Raw genomic sequence first — 22,090 nt, forward strand, 5'->3', positions numbered from 1 at the left:
TCCCAGGAAAACTATTTTTAGAGAAGGACAGTGATATAAAGACATTAAGAGCAAAGCATAAGTGAACATGCTCTTTACCACCATAGACCGTCACTAAAGTACAAATTTCTAAAAGATATACTTCAGAAAGAGAGAAAATGACCACAGAGGAAGTTGTGAGAGGCAAGAAGGAAAAGAGCAAAAAAATTTGGTAAGTCTAAAGACAAATTATTCATATATAAGAAAAAGAATAATAACAATGGCAGAATTTAAAAAGAGCTCATAGAATGAGTTTGGAAGTTTACCTTCCTCTGCAATTTTCTGGAAGGGTTTGAGTAGGATAGGTGTTAGCTCTTCTCGAAATTTTTGGTTGAATTCAGCTGTGAAGCCGTCTGGACCTGGGCTTTTGTTTGCTGGAAGATTTCTGATTACAGTTTCAATTTCCGTGCTTGTGATGGGTCTGTTAAGATTTTCTATTTCTTCCTGGTTCAGTTTTGGAAAATTGTACTTTTCTAAGAATTTGTCCATTTCTTCCACGTTGTCCATTTTATTGGCATATAATTGCTGATAGTAGTCTCTTATGATCCTTTGTATTTCTGTGTTGTCTGTTGTGATCTCTCCATTTTCATTTCTAATTTTATTGATTTGATTTTTCTCTCTTTGCTTCTTGATGAGTCTGGCTAATGGTTTGTCAATTTTATTTATCCTTTCAAAGAACCAGCTTTTGGCTTTGTTGATTTTTGCTATGGTCTCTTTTGTTTCTTTTGCATTTATTTCTGCCCTAATTTTTAAGATTTCTTTCCTTCTACTAACTCTGGGGTTCTCCAATTCTTCCTTTTCTAGTTGCTTTAGGTGTAGAGTTAGGTTATTTATTTGACTTTTTTCTTGTTTCTTGAGGTATGCCTGTAGTGCTATGAACTTTCCTCTTAGCACTGCTTTTATAGTGTCCCACAGGTTTTGGGTTGTTGTGTTTTCATTTTCATTAGTTTCTATGCATATTTTAATTTCTGTTTTGATTTCTTCTGTAATTTGTTGGTTATTCAGAAGTGTGTTGTTCAACCTCCATATGTTGGAATTTTTAATAGTTTTTCTTCTGTAATTGAGATCTAATCTTAATGCATTATGGTCAGAAAAGATGGTTGGAATGATTTCAATTTTTTAAAATTTATCAAGGTTAGATTTATGGCCCAGGATGTGATCTATCCTGGAGAAGGTTCCATGAGCACTTGAGAAAAAGGTGAAAAGAAAACTACAGGCCAATATCACTGATGAACATAGATGCAAAAATCCTCAATAAAATTCTAGCAATCAGAATCCAACAACACATTAAAAAGATCATACATCATGACCAAGTGGGCTTTATCCCAGGGATGCAAGGATTCTTCAATATCCGCAAATCAATGTAATTCACCACATTAACAAATTGAAAAATAAAAGCCATATGATTATCTCAATAGATGCAGAGAAGGCCTTTGACAAAATTCAACATCCATTTATGATAAAAACTCTCGAGAAAGCAGGAATAGAAGGAACATACCTCAACATAAAAAAAGCTATATATGACAAACCCACAGCAAACATTATCCTCAATGGTGAAAAATTGAAAGCATTTCCCCTAAAGTCAGGAACAAGACAAGGGTGCCCACTTTCACTGCTACTATTGAACATAGTTCTGGAAGTTTTGGCCACAGCAATCAGAGCAGAAAAAGAAATAAAAGGAATTCAAATTGGAAAAGAAGAAGTAAAACTCTCACTGTTTGCAGATGACATGATCCTCTACATAGAAAACCCTAAAGACTCCACCAGAAAATTACTAGAGCTAATCAATGAATATAGTAAAGTTGCAGGATATAAAATCAACACACAGAAATCTCTTGGATTCCTATACACTAATAATGAGAAAGTAGAAAAAGAAATTAAGGAAACAATTCCATTCACCATTGCAACGAAAAGAATAAAATACTTAGGAATATATCTACCTAAAGAAACTAAAGACCTATATATAGAAAACTATAAAACACTGATGAAAGAAATCAAAGAGGACACTAATAGATGGAGAAATATACCATGTTCATGGATTGGAAGAATCAACATAGTGAAAATGAGTATACTACCCAAAGCAATTTACAAATTCAATGCAATCCCTATCAAGCTACCAGCGATATTTTTCACAGAACTAGAACAAATAATTTCAAGATTTGTATGGAAATACAAAACACCTCGAATAGCCAAAGCAATCTTGAGAAAGAACAATGGAACTGGAGGAATCAACTTGCCTGACTTCAGGCTCTACTACAAAGCCACAGTCATCAAGACAGTATGGTACTGGCACAAAGACAGAAATATAGATCAATGGAACAAAATAGAAAGCCCAGAGATAAATCCACACACATATGGACACCTTATCTTTGACAAAGGAGGCAAGAATATACAATGGAGTAAAGACAATCTCTTTAACAAGTGGTGCTGGGAAAACTGGTCAACCACTTGTAAAAGAATGAAACTAGATCACTTTCTAACACCACACACGAAAATAAACTCAAAATGGATTAAAGATCTAAATGTAAGACCAGAAACTATAAAACTCCTAAAGGAGAACATAGGCAAAACACTCTCCGACATAAATCACAGCAGGATCCTCTATGATCCACCTCCCAGAATTCTGGAAATAAAAGCAAAAATAAACAAATGGGTTCTAATTAAAATTAAAAGCTTCTTCACAACAAAGGAAAATATAAGCAAGGTGAAAAGACAGCCTTCTGAATGGGAGAAAATAATAGCAAATGAAACAACTGACAAACAACTCATCTCAAAAATATACAAGCAACTTATGCAACTCAATTCCAGAAAAATAAACGACCCAATCAAAAAATGGGCCAAAGAACTAAATAGACATTTCTCCAAAGAAGACATACAGATGGCTAACAAACACATGAAAAGATGCTCAACATCACTCATTATTAGAGAAATGCAAATCAAAACCACAATGAGGTACCACTTCACACCAGTCAGAATGGCTGTGATCCAAAAATCTGCAAGCAATAAATGCTGGAGAGGGTGTGGAGAAAAGGGAACCCTCCTACACTGTTGGTGGGAATGCAAACTAGTACAACCACTATGGAGAACAGTGTGGAGATTCCTTAAAAAATTGCAAATAGAACTGCCATATGACCCAGCAATCCCACTGCTGGGTATACACACTGAGGAAACCAGAACTGAAAGAGACACATGTACCCCAGTGTTCATCGCAGCACTGTTTATAATAGCCAGGACATGGAAACAACCTAGATGTCCATCAGCAGATGAATGGATAAGAAAGCTGTGGTACATATACACAATGGAGTATTACTCAGCCGTTAAAAAGAATACATTTGAATCAGTTCTGATGAGATGGATGAGACTGGAGCCGATTATACAGAGTGAAGTAAGCCAGAAAGAAAAACACCAATACAGTATACTAACACATATATATGGAATTTAGAAACATGGCAATGATGACCCTGTATGCAAGACAGCAAAAAAGACACAGATGTGTAGAGCGGACTTTTGGACTCAGAGGGAGAGGGAGAGGGTGGGATGATTTGGGAGAATGGCATTGAAACATGTATACTATCATGTAAGAATTGAATCACTGGTCTATGTCCGATGCAGGATACAGCATGCTTGGGGCTGGTGCACGGGGATGACCCAGAGGGATGTTGTGGGGATGGAGGTGGGAGGGGGGTTCATGTTTGGGATCGCATGTACACCCGTGGTGGATTCATGTCAATGTATGGCAAAACCAATACAGTATTATAAAGTAAAATAAAGTAAAAATAAATAAATAAATAAAAAATAAAAATAAAAAGAGCTAAAAATCTCTGCTACATGGCTTATAAATCCCTTGGACTTCAAGGAGATCAAACCAGTAAATCCTAAAGGACATCAACCCTGCACATTCATTAGAAGGACTGATGCTGAAACTGAAGCTCCCATACTTTGGCCACCTGATGCAAAGCGCTGACTCACTGGAAAAGGTCTTGATACTGAGAAAGACTGAAGGCAAAAGGAGAAGGGGGCAGCAGAGGATGAGATGGTTAGGTAGCATCACCAACTCAATGTTTTTTCAAGAATCTGAGCAAACTCTGGGAGATAGTGTAAGACAGTGGAGCCTGGCAAGCTGCAGTCCATGGGATCGAAAAGAGTTGGCTACAACTTAGCAACTGAACGAAAACAAGATCAGTGGTGTGCTGGTAATTTAACAACCACTTCTAGAGGGGAAAACCCCTTATTTATGTTTGTTGATTTCCACGGTTTTATATATATATATGTTCCCCCCATGGCTGATTTCAAGCTACCAATGTGATGCTACTAAAGCTACCAATGTGATGCTACTAAATAAGGTGTTAAGAAGAGATGCTAACAATTTGCTCCTGTGGACCAGTATGAGCCAGCTCCAGCATACCACTGTCAAAGATCCTAATATTAGTCAGGAAAGGAATTACAACTTTGTTAAGAGTAGTAAATTTCAAGGGTAATAAATAAAAGCATAGAAATGAAGTAAATAAACTTCTAAACCAGTAAATGGAAAAACTGAATAAGAAATATATTCACTACATCAAACAAAATATTCATTTTTTTTAATAGCAAGAAAGGAAAACAAAGAAACAAAAAAGTGGAACAAATACAAAGTGCAAAGCAAGAGGGTAGAAAAGAGGAGAAGTAAATCAATAATTTCAATAAGTACATAGATAAACTTAGTTAAATAGACTAGATTAAAAAAATAAGTCCATCAATATATCATTAAAAGAGAAATACCTGAAACATAGGGACATATAATGGTTGGGGAAAAAAAGGATAGAAAAGGGTATATGAAACAAATATAAACAAAAGTTAAGAGATCCTTTAAATAATATCATATAGGGAATTCTTTGGCAGTCTAGTGGATAGGACTCACTGTTTTCACTGCTGGGGGGCCCAGGTTCAACCCCTGGTTAGGGAACAAAGGTCCCATAAGCCATGAACTGTGGCCACAAACATATAAATAGCGTCAGATAAAACAGACTTTAAACAAAACTATTGTTAGGAATGAAGGATCAATGCTGATAAAAGGTTCAATTCAGAAGGAAGCTGTAAGATTTTAAAACTTGTTCACACTTAATAAAATAGTCAATATATATACATATACACATATATATTACTAATTATATATTAATCTTCCACATGAACTTTTAGCTTATCTTTGTAGGATAAAATTAATGAAACCCACAATGATAAGCTGAAAGTTCATGTAGAAGATCATAATTTCATCTCTCTATTTTTAATAGGTCAAGTAGACCTATTTAATAAATAAAGACAGACCTGCACATCACAATTAACAAACTTGAAAAAACAGGCATATATAAAATGGTAGACCCAGTTAGACACACCATGAGGTTTGAAATTAGTAACAAAAATAACTAGGAAAATATCAAACGTTTGGAAATCAAGAAACACATTTCTACTTTTGCTTCTTTTTAAGATCGAGTCACAGAGACACCACATTTATTACCAACAAAACAACAGACAAAATACACAAAGCACCATTTTTAGAGACATTAGACAATAAAGAACAATGACTCCTGAAAGGTGGGAAATAAGCAAGGTGAAACTGACAAATTCCTAGCATATTGCTTTGAGAGTTTCCAGGCTTCAGCACTGGGATGGGACACCGAGGCAGAGCACAGCAAACTCCTAGTGTTGAGGAGATAGAACGAGTATCCAGGGGAACCAAGGGAGCCAGACTCCACAGGATGGAGTCTCACAAGAGAGAGACGTGCAGAGAAGGAGAAACTAGAAACTTGTAGAGGGTCCCCTTGGGCATGTGAGGAAACTAACCAATGCCAAAGGAATAAAGGGAACAGCCCTGGTGTTCACATAGTGATGAGAACAGTCCCTATTTCTAACAACTAGAGTGAAAAAATTCACAATTCATGGGACGTTGGATAGTGTTCTCAGGAAGGTATTACTTTAGTAGAGGGGAAAATTAGTCCCAGATTGAGTACTGCTGTGGACCCATCCAATAAATCGTTAAAACAAGACTCAGAAAGATCAAACTGTTTCCAAGTAACTTAACTGCATCCGAGAATAAAGAAGATTTATAGGAATACAAAATTATCCTCCACCGACAAGGAAAAATTCAGTGTCTGGCATCCAATCACAGATTATGAGCCAAGTCTAGATGCAAAAACAATACAGCTCAGAACAAGAAGAATAATCAATCAATTGATACTGACATAGAATAGACACAGATTTTAGAATTAACAGGGAAAGACATTAGAAGAGACATTTTAATTGTACTTGGTATGTTGAAAAATTTAAGCAGAGATATGGAAGATGTAAAAAGATATAGATCCAACTTGTAGAGATGAAAATTAAAATATTTGAGATAAAAAAATATTGGAAGCGATAAACCATAGATGAAACACTACAGAAGAACATTATAGATTAGTGGGCTTCAAGGCACAGCAGTAAAAAATATGGAAAACAAGAAAAACATCCCCCCAAGTGAAAGAATTATTGGTGAGCTACAGGACAACCCAAGAAATTTAACACTTGGATACCTGGAGGAGGAGGGGCAAAAAAGATTTGAAGAAACAATAGTTAAAAAAACTTTCCAAATGTAGTGAAACTGTAAACTCCTAGATCCAAAAAGATTAATGAACTCCAAGTACAAGAAACATGAAGAAAACTATACCACAGCATATCACTGTCAAATTGCTAAAAATGAATAATACAGAAAAAATTTTAAGGCAGTCAAAGATAAAAGAAATGTTATGTACACAGTAATAAAGATAATGATGGTATCATATTTCTTACTGGGAATGCAAGAGAAAAGACAGGGAAGCAACATTTTAAAAATAATAATAATTACTACTGCCAATCTATAATTCTATACCCAGTGAAAATATCTTTAAAAAAATACATGAAATATTAAAGGATGCCATTCAGGCATAATAAAAATGATGCCACATGGAAACCTCAAATCTATGGAAAAGAATGGAGTGCACTGGAAATAGTTACTACATGGCTGAACGTATGTGTGTGTGTGTGTGTGTGTGTGTGTCTGTGTGTGTGTGTGAAGTCACTTCAGTCATGTCTAACTCTTTGCAGTTCTATGGACGGTAGCCTGCTAGGCTCCTCTGTTCATGGGATTTTCTAGGCAAGAGTACTGGCGTGGGTTGCCACGCCCTCCTCCAGGGGATCTTCCCAACCCAGGGATTGAATCCAAGTCTCTTATGTCTCCTGCATTGGCAGGTGGGTTCTTTGCCACTAGTGCCGCTTTGGAAGCCCTGGGTAAATGTATATTTTCCATATAATTCAAATCTCTTTAAAACTAATGGACTTTGAAACTAGTATCAATGTACTTTGACTAGTATGAATGTACTGTGGGTTATAGAACATATATAAAAATAAAATTCAAGACAATAGTATGAAGTGGTATAATTGAAGATAGAGGACAGTAAGTTAAAGACATGTCCTAAATTAATATTAAAATAACAATTTTGCTAATAAACCAACAAAGGAGACAATGTTGAATAATTTAAAAAACCTGAATAATCTAGAAGAGTGGAAAAAAGGGAAAAGAACAAAAAAGAGACAGAACACATAGAAAGAAAATATGAAGGTGATAAGACTCAAACCTAATCATATCAATAATCACACTAAATGTAAATGATCTAAATGTACCAATTAAAAGGCAAGGATTATCAGATTAGACAAAAAGCAGAACTATATGGTGCTATATGTTCTTGCCTGGAGAATCCCAGGGACGGTGGAGCCCGATGGGCTGCCATCTATGGGGTTGCACAGAGTCGGACACGACTGAAGCGACTTAGTAGTAGTAGTAGTAGTAGTAGTAGTAGTATGGTGCTATAAGAGGTGTATGTTAAAAATAAAGAAACAAATAGATTAAAAGGATGGAAAAGATTTATCATGCTAATAGTAGTCAAAAGAAAACTTGAATGATGATATTACTATCAAAGTAGATTTTATGGATTCATAATAAAAGGGTCAATTAAACAAAAGGGCATAAACAATCCTATACATCTATGTACTTAATAACAGTTTTCAAATTATATGAAGCAAGACTGATAGAACCTCAAGGAAAAACAGACAAATCCAGAATATCAGTTGGTCATTCCAGTACCCTTTTCTCAATAACAGGAAAAAAAAGGCAGAAAATCAGTCAGGATATAGACTGAAACAACACATCAACTAACTTAACCTGTTTGATAGTTATAGGTCACTCTATCTAAAACAATAAAATACACATTCTTCACAAGTGCACACAAAATAGTTACCAAAGTAGGCTACATTCTGGGCCATAAAATTAGTTTCAAAAGATTCAAAGGATTAAAATTATACAAAGTGTATATTCTCTGACAATTGAATTAAATTAGAAACCAGTAATGGAATTATCCTAAGAGAATCCCCAAACTTTTTGAAACTAAATAATACATGGGTTAAAAAAATTCAAAAGAGAAATTAGAAAATATTTTTAATTAAATGGAAATGAAAGCATAATTTGTGGCATGATACTAAAGCAGTACATAGGGAGAAATGTGTAGCACTAAAAGTTTATTTTAGACAGAAAAAAAGTATGTTTTAGACAGAAAAGTTACTCAAATAAATGACCTCAGCTTCCACTCCAGGAGGCCAGAAAAAAGAGAGGAAATTAACCCCCAAATAAGCAGAACTAATAAATATCTAAATAGGAAATAGATAAACAATGTAGAAAATCAATGAAACCAAAAGAGTTCTTTCAGAAGGTCAGTAAAATGGATAAACCTGTAGCCTGACTAGGAAAAAAGAGAGAAGACATAATTTGCCAGTATCAGACATGGGAATGGTGACATCACTGCAGATTCTAAAGATACGGGTAGGGAATACTACAAATAATTTTACGTCAACAAATTCAACAACTTTAAAAAATGGACAAATTCCTTGAAAGATACAAATTACTAAAGTACATTCTAGAAAAAATAGATAGCCTATTCTGTTAGAGACATTAAAATTATAGTCAAAATACTTGCCACAAAGCAAAGTCCAGGCTCAGATGACTTCACTGGTGACTTCTACCAAACACTTAAGGAAGAAGTAATACCAATTATATACAAACTCTTCCAAAAAATTGAAGAGTCAGAAATACCTCCCAACTAAATCTATAGGCCAGTATATCAGCATAAAAAGTGAAAGTGTTAGTCACTCAGTCACGTCCGATTCTTTGTAACTCCATAGACTGTAGCCTGCAGGGCTCCTCTGTCCATGGAATTCTCCAGGAAAGAATATTGGAGTGTGTAGCCATTTTCTTCTCCAGGGATCTTCCCAACCCAAGGATTGAACCCAAGTCTCTCACATTGAGGGCAGATTCTTCACCATCTGAGCCACCAGAGAAGCCCCATATATCAGCATACCTGTCTGGTTTTGATATATCAGTATATCTGATATCTGATATAGCAAAACCAGACAAAAGTTATAGGAAAATTAGAAAATTGCCAGTGGCTTTTTTCATAGGACTAGAGCAAAAAATCTCAAAATTTGTATGGAGATACAAAAGATCCTGAATTCCCAAAGCAATTTTGAGAAAGAAAAACAGACTTGGAGGAATCAGGCTCCCTGACTTCAGGCTAATAAAAAGTTACAGTCATCAAATCAGTATGGTACTTGAACAAAAATAGAACAATAGATCAATGAAACAGGATAGAAAACCCAAAAATAAACCCATACACCTATGGTCAATTCTTCTATGATGAAGAAGGCAAGACTAGACAATGTTGGAGACAGTCTCTTCAACAAATGATGCTGGGAAAATTGGGCAGCTATATGCTAAAAAATGAAATTAGATCATTCTTTAACTCCATACACAAAAATAAGCTCAAAATGGATTAAAGACCTAAATGCGAGACTGGATACTATAAAACTCCTAGAGGAAAATGAAGGCAGAACAGTCTCTGACATAAATTGCTGCGATATGTTTTTCAAACTGTCTCCCAGCATAATGAAAATAAGAACAAAAATAAGCAAATGGGACCTACTTAAACTCAAAAGCTTTTGCACAGAAAAGGAAACAATAAACAAAACGAAAAGACAACCCACAATTTGGGAAAAAATATTTGTAAATGATGTGACAGATAAGGGATTAGTCTCTAAAACTTAAAAATAGCTCAAGATGCTTAACAAAATCAAAACAAACAACCCACTCGGAAAATGGGCTGCTGCTGATGCTGCTAAGTTGCTTCAGTCGTGTCCGACTCTGTGCGACCCCATAGATGGCAGCCCACCAGGCTCCCCTGTCCCTGGGATTCTCCAGGCAAGAACACTGGAGTGGGTTGCCATTTCCTTCTCCAACGCATGAAAGTGAAAAGTGAAAGTGAAGTCGTTCAGTTGTGTCTGACTCTTAGTGACCCCATGGACTGTAGCCCACCAGGCTCCTCCATCCATGGGATTTTCCAGGCAAGAGTACTGGAGTGGATTGCCATTGCCTTCTCTGCAAAAAATAGGCAGAAGACATAAATATACATTTCTCCAAAGAAGACATACAGCTGGTCAAAAGGCACATGAAAAGATGTTTCCTATCACTAATTATTAGGAAAATGCAAGTCAAAACTATTGATACAATGAGATGTCACCTCATACTAGCCAGAATGGTTATCGTCAAAAAATCCACAAACATAAATTCTGGGGAGGGTGTGGAGAGAAGGGAGCCTCCTATACTGTTGGTGGGAATGTAAACTGGTACAGCCACTATGGAGAACAGTATGGGAGTTCATTAAAAAACTAAAAATAGAGCTACCACATGACCCTGCAATCCCACTCCTGGGTATATATCCAGAGAAAAACAAGATACATATTGGATACATGCACCCCAGTGTTCACTGAAGCACTGTTTACAATAGCCAAGACATGGATGCAGCCTGAATGTCTATAGACAGAGGAATGGATAAAGAAGATGTGGTATGTATATACAATGGAATATTACTTGGCTATTAAAAAGAAAAGAAATAATGCCATTTGCAGCAACATAGACAGTGTCATATGAGTGAAGTATGACAGAGAAGGAGAAATATCATATGCTATCATTTATATGTGGACTCTAAAAAGAAATATTACAATTGAGTCTATTTACAGAACAGAAGCAGACTCACAGACTTAAAAAACAAACTTGTGGTTGCTGGGAGGAGCGGGGCAAGGATCAGGGGAAGGGATACTTAGGGAGTTTGGGATGGACATGTGCATACTGGTATATTCAAAACGGATAACCAAAAAGGAACTACTGTATAGCACATGGAACAATGTTACGTGGCAGCCTGGATGGGAGGGGAGTTTGGGGAAGGATGGATACTTGTATATGAATGGCTGAGTCCCTTTGCTATTCACCTGAAACTATCACAACATTGTTTGCTAATTGGCTATACCCCAATATAAAATTTTAAAAGTTTTTAAAGAGAAAAAAAAACAAAAAAGAAAATCAGAGACAACTATTCATCATGAACATGCGAAGACTCTAAACAAAATTTTATTAAATCAAATCCAGCAATATATTAAGAAGATAATACACCATGACTAAGTGAGGCTCATCTTGTAAATGCAGGGTCGGTTTAACATCAGAAAAAAAACTGATGTAATTCATCATATTAAACTAAAAAAACAAACAAGATCATCTTAATAGATGTGGAGAGAGCCCCTGACAAAAGTCTAATATTGATTTCTGATTAAAAAAACAAACCTCTCAATAATGAAAGATAGTAGAGAACTTCTTCAATCTGACAAAGGCATCTACGAAAATCCTACAGCTATACACACACACATACAGACAAAACATACTTAAGGGCGAAAGACAGTACTTTTCACCTCAAGATCAGGAGCAAGCTAAATATCCATCTTTTCCATGGCTACTATCAACACTGTACTGGAAGTTCTAAGCAGTACAATCAGGCAAGAAAGATAAATAAAAGACATCCAGATTGGAAATAAATAAATAAAAGTGTCTTTATTTGCAGATGACATGTTGTCTATAAAGATAATCTGTTGGATTCTTTAAAAAGGTACTAGAACTAATAAGCGAGTTTAGTTAGGCTGCAGACTACAGAATCAGTTACATAAAAATTCATATTTATGTGTACCATAAATAAACCATTGGAAATTGAAATGTAAAACATTTACAATAGCATCAAAATAAACAAATAATAAGGGATAAATCTGAACAAGCAATGTGAAAGATCTGTACTCTAAAGATTATAAAACATTGATGAGAGAGATTGAGGAAAATGTTCATGGGTTGGAAGACTCAATATTGTTAAGACGCCATTTTCTCCAAATTGGTTTTTTAGATTCAAAGTAGTACCAATCAATAGCTCAATGGGATTTTTTTGTAGAAATTAACAAGTTGATGCCCAAATTCATATGGAAATGCAAAGGAAAAAGTTGCAATGAAGAAACAAAGTTGGAGGACTTATACTACCTTATTTCAAGAATTATTATAAAGTAACAGTAATCAAAACAGCATAGTATTAGCATAAAAGCTAGAGTAAGGAATCGATGGAACAGAATAGAGTCCAGAAATAACCCCACATATAAATAAACAATTGATTTTTTTTTTACAAAGTTTAAAAGAAATAGAACTGGAACAAGTGAATATATATATAGAGTAAAACAACAAAATGTCTTGATTCTATACCTCTCATATCTACAAAAATTAACTCAAAGTGGATCCTACACCTAAACAAAAAACCCAAAGCTACAAAACTTATAGAAGAAGAGGGAAATTTTCTGTGACCTAGCTGAAGATTTTTAGCTATGACAACAAAAACACAATACACAGAGGAAAAAATGTGTAAATTGGACCTTATCAAAATTAAAAACTTGTGTTCTTCAAAAGCACTGTTAAGAGGGCTTCCCTGATGGCTCACCGGTAAAGAATCCATCTGCCAGTGCAGGAGACATGGGTTCAACCCCTGATCCAGGAAGATCCCACGTGCCATGGAGCAACTAAGCTAGTGTGCCACAACTGCTGAGCCTGTGCTCCAGAACTCCAGAACCTCAACTACTGAGTCCATGTGCCACAGCTACTGAAGACCGCATCCCCTGGAGCCCGTGCTCTGCAGCAAGAGAGGCCCCTGCAATGAGAAGCCTGCACACCCCCACTAGAGAGGAACCCCTGCTTGCTGCAACTAGAGAAAAACCTGGGCAGTAACAAAGGCCCAGCACAGCCCAAAATTAATTCATTAATTAATTTAAAAAGAATCTGATGAGAATGAAAAGGCTAGTTATGGATGGGGAAATTTTTTTTAATTAACTTATCTTGGGCTGCACTGAGTTTTCATTGCTGCATATGGGCTTTCTCTGGTTGTGGCCAGCAGGGCCTACTCTCTAGATGCAGTATGTGGGCTTCTTACTGTGGTGGCTTCTTGTTGCAGATGCACTGGCTTCATTAGTTGCAGCACACAGGCTCAGTAGCTGTGGTGCATGGGCTGAGATGCCCTGCAGCATGTGGAATCGTCCCAGACCAAGGATCGAACTCATGTTCCCTGCATGGGCAGGAGGATTCTTAACCACTGGACCACCGGGGAAGTCTGGGAAGAATTTTTTTGTAAAATATTTATCTAATTTTTTCCACAGTATATAAAGAACTCCCACTCAGTAATTAAAAAATAACCCAAATACTTGACCAAAAAAAATATGAATGGCAAATAAGCACATGGAAAGATGTTCAACATCGTTAGTCATTAGGGATATGCAAATTAAAACCATAATGAGATATGACTATACATCTATTAGAATGGGTAACATTAAAAAGAGAGATCATTCCTGTGCTGATGAGAATGTAGAGGAATTAAACTCTCATACACTGCTGCTAGGAAACATAAAGTGGTACCACTGCTTTGGAAAACATAGGCAACTACTTATGACGAATGATCAGTATCTAGGATCTATAGGATCTATAAAGAACTGTTAAAATCAATCAATTCCTGGTGATTTCAGTGTCAAGGTAAATACATAACTCTTCCAATACATTCTTCTCTCTATTCCTTTTGTATCTCTCCTCCACTGGCCTTGCCTCTACACTCCCCTGGCCACACATTACCAATAAACACACTTTCCAAATAATCCTACCTACAGGCAACCCATTCCTTAACCACCGGCTCTACCCACTTCTAGTACCTTAACTCCAATAATTCTTTCGTCCCATCCTCCACTCATCATCCTTTCTATTCACTCTCCCATACTCCTCTCCTTTGTGAGCTTAAATTCCTTGTTCTATTTTTGTAAATACCCTTTTCTTACACTTTTTACTCTCTTGCCCTCTCCTTTCATTGTATTCACATAGCAAACTTCTAACTCTGGCTATATGCAACCACTCACCTGTTCTGCACATGCACTCTTGTGGCTCAGCAGGGCTGGGGAAAATTGCTCACTTAATTTATGACCACAGGACTTCCCTAGTGGTGCAGTGGATAGGAATCCAGCTGCCAGTGCAGGGGACACGGGTTCAATCCCTGGTCTGGGGCGATTCCACATGCAAGGGAGCAACTAAACCTGGGCGCCGCAACTACTGAGCCTGTGTGCCACAACTGCTGAAGCCCGCGTGCTCTAGAGCCAGCAAGTCACAGCTACTGAGCCCGCACGCAGCAACTACCAAAGCCTGTGTTCTACAAGAGAAGCCACTGCAATGAGAAGCCTGTGCACGAGAGAGTAGACCCTGCTCTCCACAACTAGAGAAAGCCTGTATGCAGCAACAAAGACCCAGTGCAACCAAAAATAAATATAAATGAACAAATAAAAAAATTCCTGACCATAGGGAATTCCCTGGTGATCCAGTAGTTAGGACTCGGTGTGCTGGCTGGGGAACTAAGATCCCACAAGCTGTGTGGTGAGGCCCAAAGTGAATAAATTTTTTAAGTAAATAAATAAGTAAATTTATGAACATATCTCAGGTGGGCCCTTAGTGCCACTTGGCAATCACAGAATATTTCCATAGTCCCCCCACTCTCCTGGACAACTATTTCATGCCCTAGTGTCTCCCTCTCCATCCTCACCTCAACTGTTGACCTTGTTTCCTATTTCACTGAGAAAACAAAGCAACCAGAAAAGGATGTCCGCAAGCTCCTATGTGGGATATATCCATTTATCCACTTCCATGCCCAGATTCTCTGTTTTCCCTGCTGTGCTCCCAGGTAAAACCAGTTCTCCACCTATGCAGGAGACACCGTGCCTTTTGCTGTCTAGAGGACATTGCTTCAGCGATTCTCCCTTCTAACTCTTGCATCATAATTTTCCATTTCCTACTGGATTTTTGTCAGTAGCATCTGAACAAGCTGTATTTTTTCTTAACCTTACACTATGCTCCTGCCGCCACCCTATTTCTTTGATCCCTTTAGGGTGAAAGCCCAGAGCTCCTCTGGTCACTGTCCCTAGTGTCGCCTCTCATTCCCTCTTAGACATACTCCTATCAGAATTCTGCCCCTTTTGCCACCGAAATAGCTCCTGTTGAGGTCACCAATGTCCCCCACATTGCTAAGTCTAATGGTTAATTCTTATTCTTTTTATCATCTCCATGAGCAGCATTTGATGCTGTTGACTACAGCCTTCTTTGGGTAAAATTTTTCTAGCTGGGCTTCTGGGACTCTACTCCCCTGATTTTCCTCCCACTTTACTGCAGCTGCTTCTCAGGCTCCTTCGCTGGTTCTTTATCTCTAGACTAGAGCAACAGGCATTCTCAAAATAGCTGTATGAATATCAATTGGTATAATTGCTACTGAGGACAAATTGGCAATAACTATCAAAAGTACAAATGTACATCTCCTTTGACCCAGAAATTCTGCTTTTAGTAATATCCTTCATATAAATGTGCACATGTGCTAAGTGACACATGGACAAAGTAATTCACAACATATTTTATCCCTGAAGAAGAATGAAAACAGCCAAAATGTCCAGCAATAGACACTAAAGAAATTACAGTCCATCCATACAATGGAATATTTTGCAGTAGCAAAAAAAGAATGAGGAGACTGTTTGTGTATGCATTTTCTTGCACAGGCTAGCTCATGAAGGATACTCATGAAACTGGGGACAATGCTTGCTTATTTGGAGGGCAATGGATGAGTCAGAGACAGAGGTGGAAGACCTTGCTGTCAACCCTTTTAAACTTGAATTTTTAGTACACTGTGAATGCTTTCTCCATTAAAAGGAGAACAAGGCAGGGTTTAGTTCCAATATGGAATGAGTTCTAGGATATTAATATATTGTTACAAATAAAAAAGGTAAGTATTAAATACAAAAGATTGTGTACAATATGCTATACATAGGGGTAGGGCAGACTTACTTTTCATTATTTACTCTTTTGTGTTATCTTTTGAATTTTGTACCTTATATATATATATTTCCTATTCAGAAAGAAAAAATGCATTTTCACATGCATCACCTCTACAATCCTATGACTGAAACTCACCAAGTATTTCCCTATTTTTCTAACAAAGGAAATGAACAGAGAAGTTAGAGGAGGCACCAGGACTGGAGCCCACTTTCCCTGCCACGCCCTGTTAGCTCCTCCAGCTGTGGCATCCCTACCACCTCCCACCCCTGTCTTCTCTGGCTTCTTCCCTCAGGAAGCACAACCCCTAAGTCCAGCCTCAGAAAGTCTGCCACCAGGGGCTTCACTCAGGGGACCGTTTCTCTTGCTCAGAGCCACCAAAGGGTGCTGGGAGCCACTGTGCTCTGGGGCTGATCCCAGCCTGCCCTGACCTTACAAGCTGCCAGGCCCTCCTCCCCTGGCCTGTACCTGTCAATGATGACGGGGTCTGAGGGCGTCTCATTCCGGTTGCCACAGCTCTTCCGGTCACAGCATCGGCTGAAGGAAAGGTGAGGAGGGAGGGAAGGAGGAAAGAAGGAGAGGGAGATTACAGTGTGGGGTGCGTTTTTGTGTGTACGCGCGTGTGTGTGTGTGGCTCTAGGGTGAGGATGCTGATGTCCTATCTCTGAGTGTGGAATTCCTGGCCCAGAAGGGCTCATTCCCAGAACCCAGCCCTGGGGATAAGGTTGGCCAGGAAACCCTTGTCCCAAAGGCATGCTGCTCCTGGAAGATCCAGGAAAGGGTAGAATGCTGACCATCTACTCTCTCTGTACCCTGTTTATACATATAGAAAAGAGCTCCAATTGTAAGCATGTATCACATGAATTTTCACAAAGTGAGCTCACCCATGTAACCAGACCAAAAAATACCATGTGACCAGCATCCCAGAAGCCCCATCCTGGTCACTGCCCTTCCCAAGGGTAGCCACTGTTCCAACCAGATTTTTGAACTCTAGTTTCTTTTCCATGTGTGAGGAGTTGCCTAGGATGACCTTGTTTGACTGACACCTCCTGGGGAGCCCTTGCCTAGAAATGCCAAGCTCTGGGGTAATGGAGAAGAACCAAGAGCTGTGCTCCACCTTCCTCATCCTGCCTGACCAGGGGTTTCCCTGAAGGTCACATAAGAGGCAGAAAAGTTTCCTCCTTCAGCTCTGGAGCTAATCCAGGAGGCCCAGGCCCTGCCCCCACCTCCCAGCGAGCCCTCTCCAGAGCTTTATTAGTTAAGCTTCCCAGTAGCAGCAGGAGGCCTTTCTTGCACAAACAGTCGGAGAAGCCACATAAACAGGCCAGGCTAATGGGGCCTCAAGGACCCTCTCCTCAGCCAGCACTGTGCCCAGGGACCTCACTCTTCCTTCATCACCTCCCCCTACCAGGCTTCCCTGGGGATCAGTGGGGAGGGGGTTGGGCCAGCGCCCCAGCCCTTCTCACCTGCACATGATCTCATGAGTGAGCAGCACACGGCACATTTCGGGGTTCTTGTCCTGCCCTTCGTAGATGATGGCCTGGGGAAGAAGTGCACGAGCTTGGGGGGAAGGAGGCTCCTCTCGAGGCCAGGTGAGGGGCAGGTAGGCCCTCGTCCCAGAGAAGAGTATGCCCTCCAACTCTCTCTGGGGGCCCAGGAGTGCAAAGCAGGAGCTGGGAACCTAGCTTCCCAAACCAGGACCACCATCAGAATGGGCAAGAATGGGGTGAGGTCTACAGCTTCTGTCCACAGGCAGCACTTTCTGGAGCCAATTCTGCCCTGGGGCAGGGATGTCCACCGATCACCCTGACCAAGACCAGGCATATACTCCAGACTCCACTCCACGGTTCTCACAGGCATCGTCCCCCCAGGCTCTCCTGCCAGCTCCTCGGCTGCGCTCCCCATCCCTGTCATCTCCGCAGGCCAGGTCAGCGGCTTCCTCTGGGACCGTTGGATCAGCCCCCAACCCCTCAACCAGTCCCCAGCCTCTCCTTGGCCTTGAAGCAAGGAGTAAGCTTCCCAAACACACATTTGGCTTCCAACTTAAAACGTCTGGGCCTACCAGCCATCCCTCATTTGTGGGTCTCTCTCTCTGTGGACAGTCTCCAACCTCTTCCACGCTTGTTGGCCATACAATCCCACTTTGCCACTTCCCAGTCTGCCTCCCAGACCATAGTGACCACAGGCATCCTAGAAACGTACCACTTCTTCCTCTACCCTGGGATTGGGTGGAGGCTGCTGGAAGCCTGTCTGTGTGGGAAAGCCCAAGCCTCCGCCTCCAGTTCAGGGCACTGATTTTCACATCTGAGACTCAGCCCTGTTCCTTACCAGCACACAGAGTTCTGAAAAGCCTAAGGCTGCAGAGTCCACGAGGGCTGACTCAGATTTCAGTTGCCCAGCGCTCCTCTGGCTTGCCCCAAGCCTCCTCCTTTCCTCTTTTCAAATCAGCAAGGTGCTGAGGGCCAGTGTTGGAAGCTCTGGGGCCCCACCCAGTGCTGGACCAAGGCACCCATCCCTGTGTTAGCTGCTAAGGGCTTTCTCTTGAGAACTGCTCTCAGCAGATAGGAGCTGCTTCCCCTGAAAATGTCTAGAAGGTTACACACTTCCCTTGGGAGTGGTCCCCAGCCAGTAACTGACCAATACAGGGGACAGAATCTTGGCCTCCTGGCCTCAAGGGGCAACAACTTGGTGCCATTCCTCCTCTAGCCTGAGGATCAGGCTGAAGCTAGACTCCAGCTGACATCACATTCTTGCTGAGCATCCCCTGCTCTGTCTTGCTTCTCCCTGGTCCCCTCCTGAGATCTTCTCTCCTCTTCCTCAATAAACACACCTGAATCTCCATCTGGGCTGAATTTCTAGATAACAGGACCCAAGAGCAAAGTCTTTGTGAAAATGTCTTTTTCTTGTCTAGAGGACAAAAGCCACATATCCTCCTCCTGTGGACTGTGGGGAGTTAGATTGGTGAGGATGAAGCGCACGGGGGATGTGGAAGCAGGGACAAGGATGCTTGTTCCGATCTCAGGGGAGATGGTGGCTGGCTCACCTGCTTGGACATGGAGTCAATGAGACGCACGTAGAGATCCTGTTCTGTCCGAAGACCTGAGGGTGGGAAGGAGGAGAGGTTTGTTATTTAGGGAGCTCCTGTGGCTTCTGATGACTAAACATGCTCCACACCCTTCCCAGCTGGAGCCAGGCCCCCTCCACCCTGACGGAGGGGTACTATGTGTCACATGGTGCTGTGGTACCCCATGGGTGGTGGGCTTTACTCACCGTTGTTATATACCAGCCGGAGGCGGTAATGGATTCCGTTGTTTGTCTTTTCAGCCCCAGGCTCCTGCAGGGACAAGATAGGGAGGATGCTCAGTGCTCCCAGGGATCCTCCAGTCACTCCCCTCCCCCTCCACTCCCCACCCAACCTTCCTCCCTCTCCTCTCCCATCCGTTCACCACCCGCTTCTCCACTCCTCCACGGCCTATCCGTCATCTGTTCCAGTGGGAAGGGGTTCCCTGAAAACCCCCCACCCGCACCTCCCCACCCTCTTCCTTCCCGGTGAGCCCACAAGCCTCTCACTCGGTCCTTCTCCACAAAGTCGATGAAGGCTGTGCGCTCCACCTCCACCGGCTGCCCCTGCCGGTCATACATGGCCAGCACGAAGTGGAAGAAGTTGGATTTCCTGAGGTTGGAAGGGGGCTGCTTCTCAAAGTGCGCTCGCGCCAGGCCCACACCACTGTGGGGAGGAAAGCTGCTGGAAACCACTGGAAGTGAGTGCCCTTCGGAAAGACACCTATCACCTCTGACCAGGACTCGGCTCCGACAGTCAAGAGTTAACTGGACGGGCCCATGCCACCCTTGCCAGGGCCATCTCAGTTTCAGACAGAGGCCTCCCACTGTTGAGATCACCGAACCTACTCCCGCGGGGATAAGTGGCACATTGGGGGGTATCCCTGGCAGACTCCTTCCTAGACTTTTCTCTGGGCCCTACATTTTGGAAGCTGGTCCCTAAAACCAAATGAACACATGTTACTGACCTGAGAAACACATCTTACTGACCTGAGACTCCTGTGACTGCCCTTTAGGGCCTCAAGGGGCAGCTGGGTGGTTTGGGAATGAATATCTCACTGTACCCCAGTTCACAGCTGTGTGCATGAGCCTATGGCATTGCCTGGGAGATGATGAAGCCCGTCAGATACTCAGAGGCACTGAACTGGCTCAGGGCACTAGACTGCCCAGCCTGGACTCTGGGCTACGGCTGAAGGTGGAAGAGTCCTCCTCAGGTGCAGGGGGACCTGCCTCCACACTTTAAGAAGGATACCACTGGATCCCTTGGGCAGAAGCATCTTGTGGTCTGGTCTTGCTTTCTGCTGGCTTATCAGAAATCAGCCCCAGAAAGAAAGCCATGGTTAGACACAAGTAGGAGAACCAAGGCCCTATTTACCAAATATTTCCTGAGCCCCAGTGACGTATTAAGCTCTGGTCACATGGCACCATGTGGGGCCAGACCGAAACACCTGGAAGGGGAGAGAAGACAGATACAGAGAGCTTACTTAACAGGAGACAGAGTGGTGAGTAACCCCTAAGAGATGTTCCTACATAAAAAACAATAAAAGTAAAGGAAGAAAAATTGAATTCTGTGTGAGATGAAGGGAAGACTTCACAGAGATGGTTGCTTTCCCTCTGGTCTTTGAGGAATGAATAGGAGCTTGACCAGGGCAGGAGGCAAAAGGGCAGAACTACTAGCATAAGAAATGGCTGTAGGTGTGAGTGTCACTGGACCACAGCTTTCAAAGTGGGAAGCGAGGAGAGAAAAGGTTTGTATTGGAAGTGCCAGACTATGTAGGCACACAAAAACCAGGCCATGGAGTTTAGACTTTCTTCTCTGGGTCAAGGTCTTCCAAAATGTTTTCTTTAGCTCTCTCATGGCTCCAGATCTTCGTTCAACAAAGCAGTGCTATGGCTACAACTGCTGGGAGATGCGGCTTCATGCAATACTCGTGAGTGTGTGTGTTGGGGTGGGGGCGTCCTTGGGGCACCCTCCAGGAAGGGACTCTCTTTGACTCGCTCAGGCCAGTGCTCCCCATGTGTGGCAACCAGCCTCCAGGGTGGTTCTCATGACCCCTGCCTCCTGGAGCTCAGGTCCTTGCACAGTCCCTCCTTCACACTGTCAGGATTGGTCTCTATGGCCTATAGAATCTGGCACAAGTGATAGCAGATGATTTCCAAGGTTAGGTCATACAAAATACATGGCTCCTGCCCTAAACAATCAGTGACTTAGGCAAAGCTGGCTGTCGTGTTGTGAGGATACTCAAGCAGTCCTGCGGAAGGTCCACATGGAGAAGAACCGAACCCTCCTGCCAACAGCCGGCACTAACTGATCAGCTGGGTGAGATCCACCAGCCCTAGGCAAGCCTTCAGATGACTGAAGCCTCATAAGAAACCCTGAGACAGAACTACCCAGCTACACTGCTCCCTGGTTTCTCACTTTAAGAAATTGTGTGAGATAATGAATGTTGTTTTACGTCACTGAGTTTGGGAATAATTTTTTTTTTTAACGTGGCAATAGATTACCCACATACCATGCTTACTTGACTGCGGAGCATTTTGGTGGAGGCATGTGGTTTGGGAAACATGACTAAAGGCCTCCAAGAGGTTCTGAAATCAGGCAGGGCTTAGAAGATGATGCAGGCAGGGAGTACCCAGGGTGTTGAAAGTGAGAGGCCACTGCAGGGATGCAGAGGTGAGGATGGTGGAACTGCTTTGACAGCCATTTAGACCAGAGTCCAT

General features: G+C 41.3%; 1 protein-coding gene across 1 annotated transcript in view; it reads right to left on the minus strand.

Annotated features, from left to right (window-relative positions):
- EBF4 (EBF family member 4) overlaps nt 1–22,090 on the minus strand; it is a 60,202-nt gene that overhangs the window by 28,097 nt on the left and 10,015 nt on the right. The window contains exons 3-7 of the mRNA XM_052650540.1: nt 19,880–20,036; nt 19,580–19,643; nt 19,353–19,408; nt 17,776–17,849; nt 16,778–16,846 (exon numbers count right to left, since the gene is read on the minus strand). Of these exons, the coding sequence (XP_052506500.1) occupies nt 16,778–16,846; nt 17,776–17,849; nt 19,353–19,408; nt 19,580–19,643; nt 19,880–20,036 (420 nt within the window). The remainder of the gene's footprint in view (nt 1–16,777; nt 16,847–17,775; nt 17,850–19,352; nt 19,409–19,579; nt 19,644–19,879; nt 20,037–22,090) is intronic.

The sequence above is a fragment of the Budorcas taxicolor genome, chromosome 13, assembly GCF_023091745.1.
Source record: "Budorcas taxicolor isolate Tak-1 chromosome 13, Takin1.1, whole genome shotgun sequence".
NCBI lineage: Eukaryota > Metazoa > Chordata > Mammalia > Artiodactyla > Bovidae > Budorcas > Budorcas taxicolor.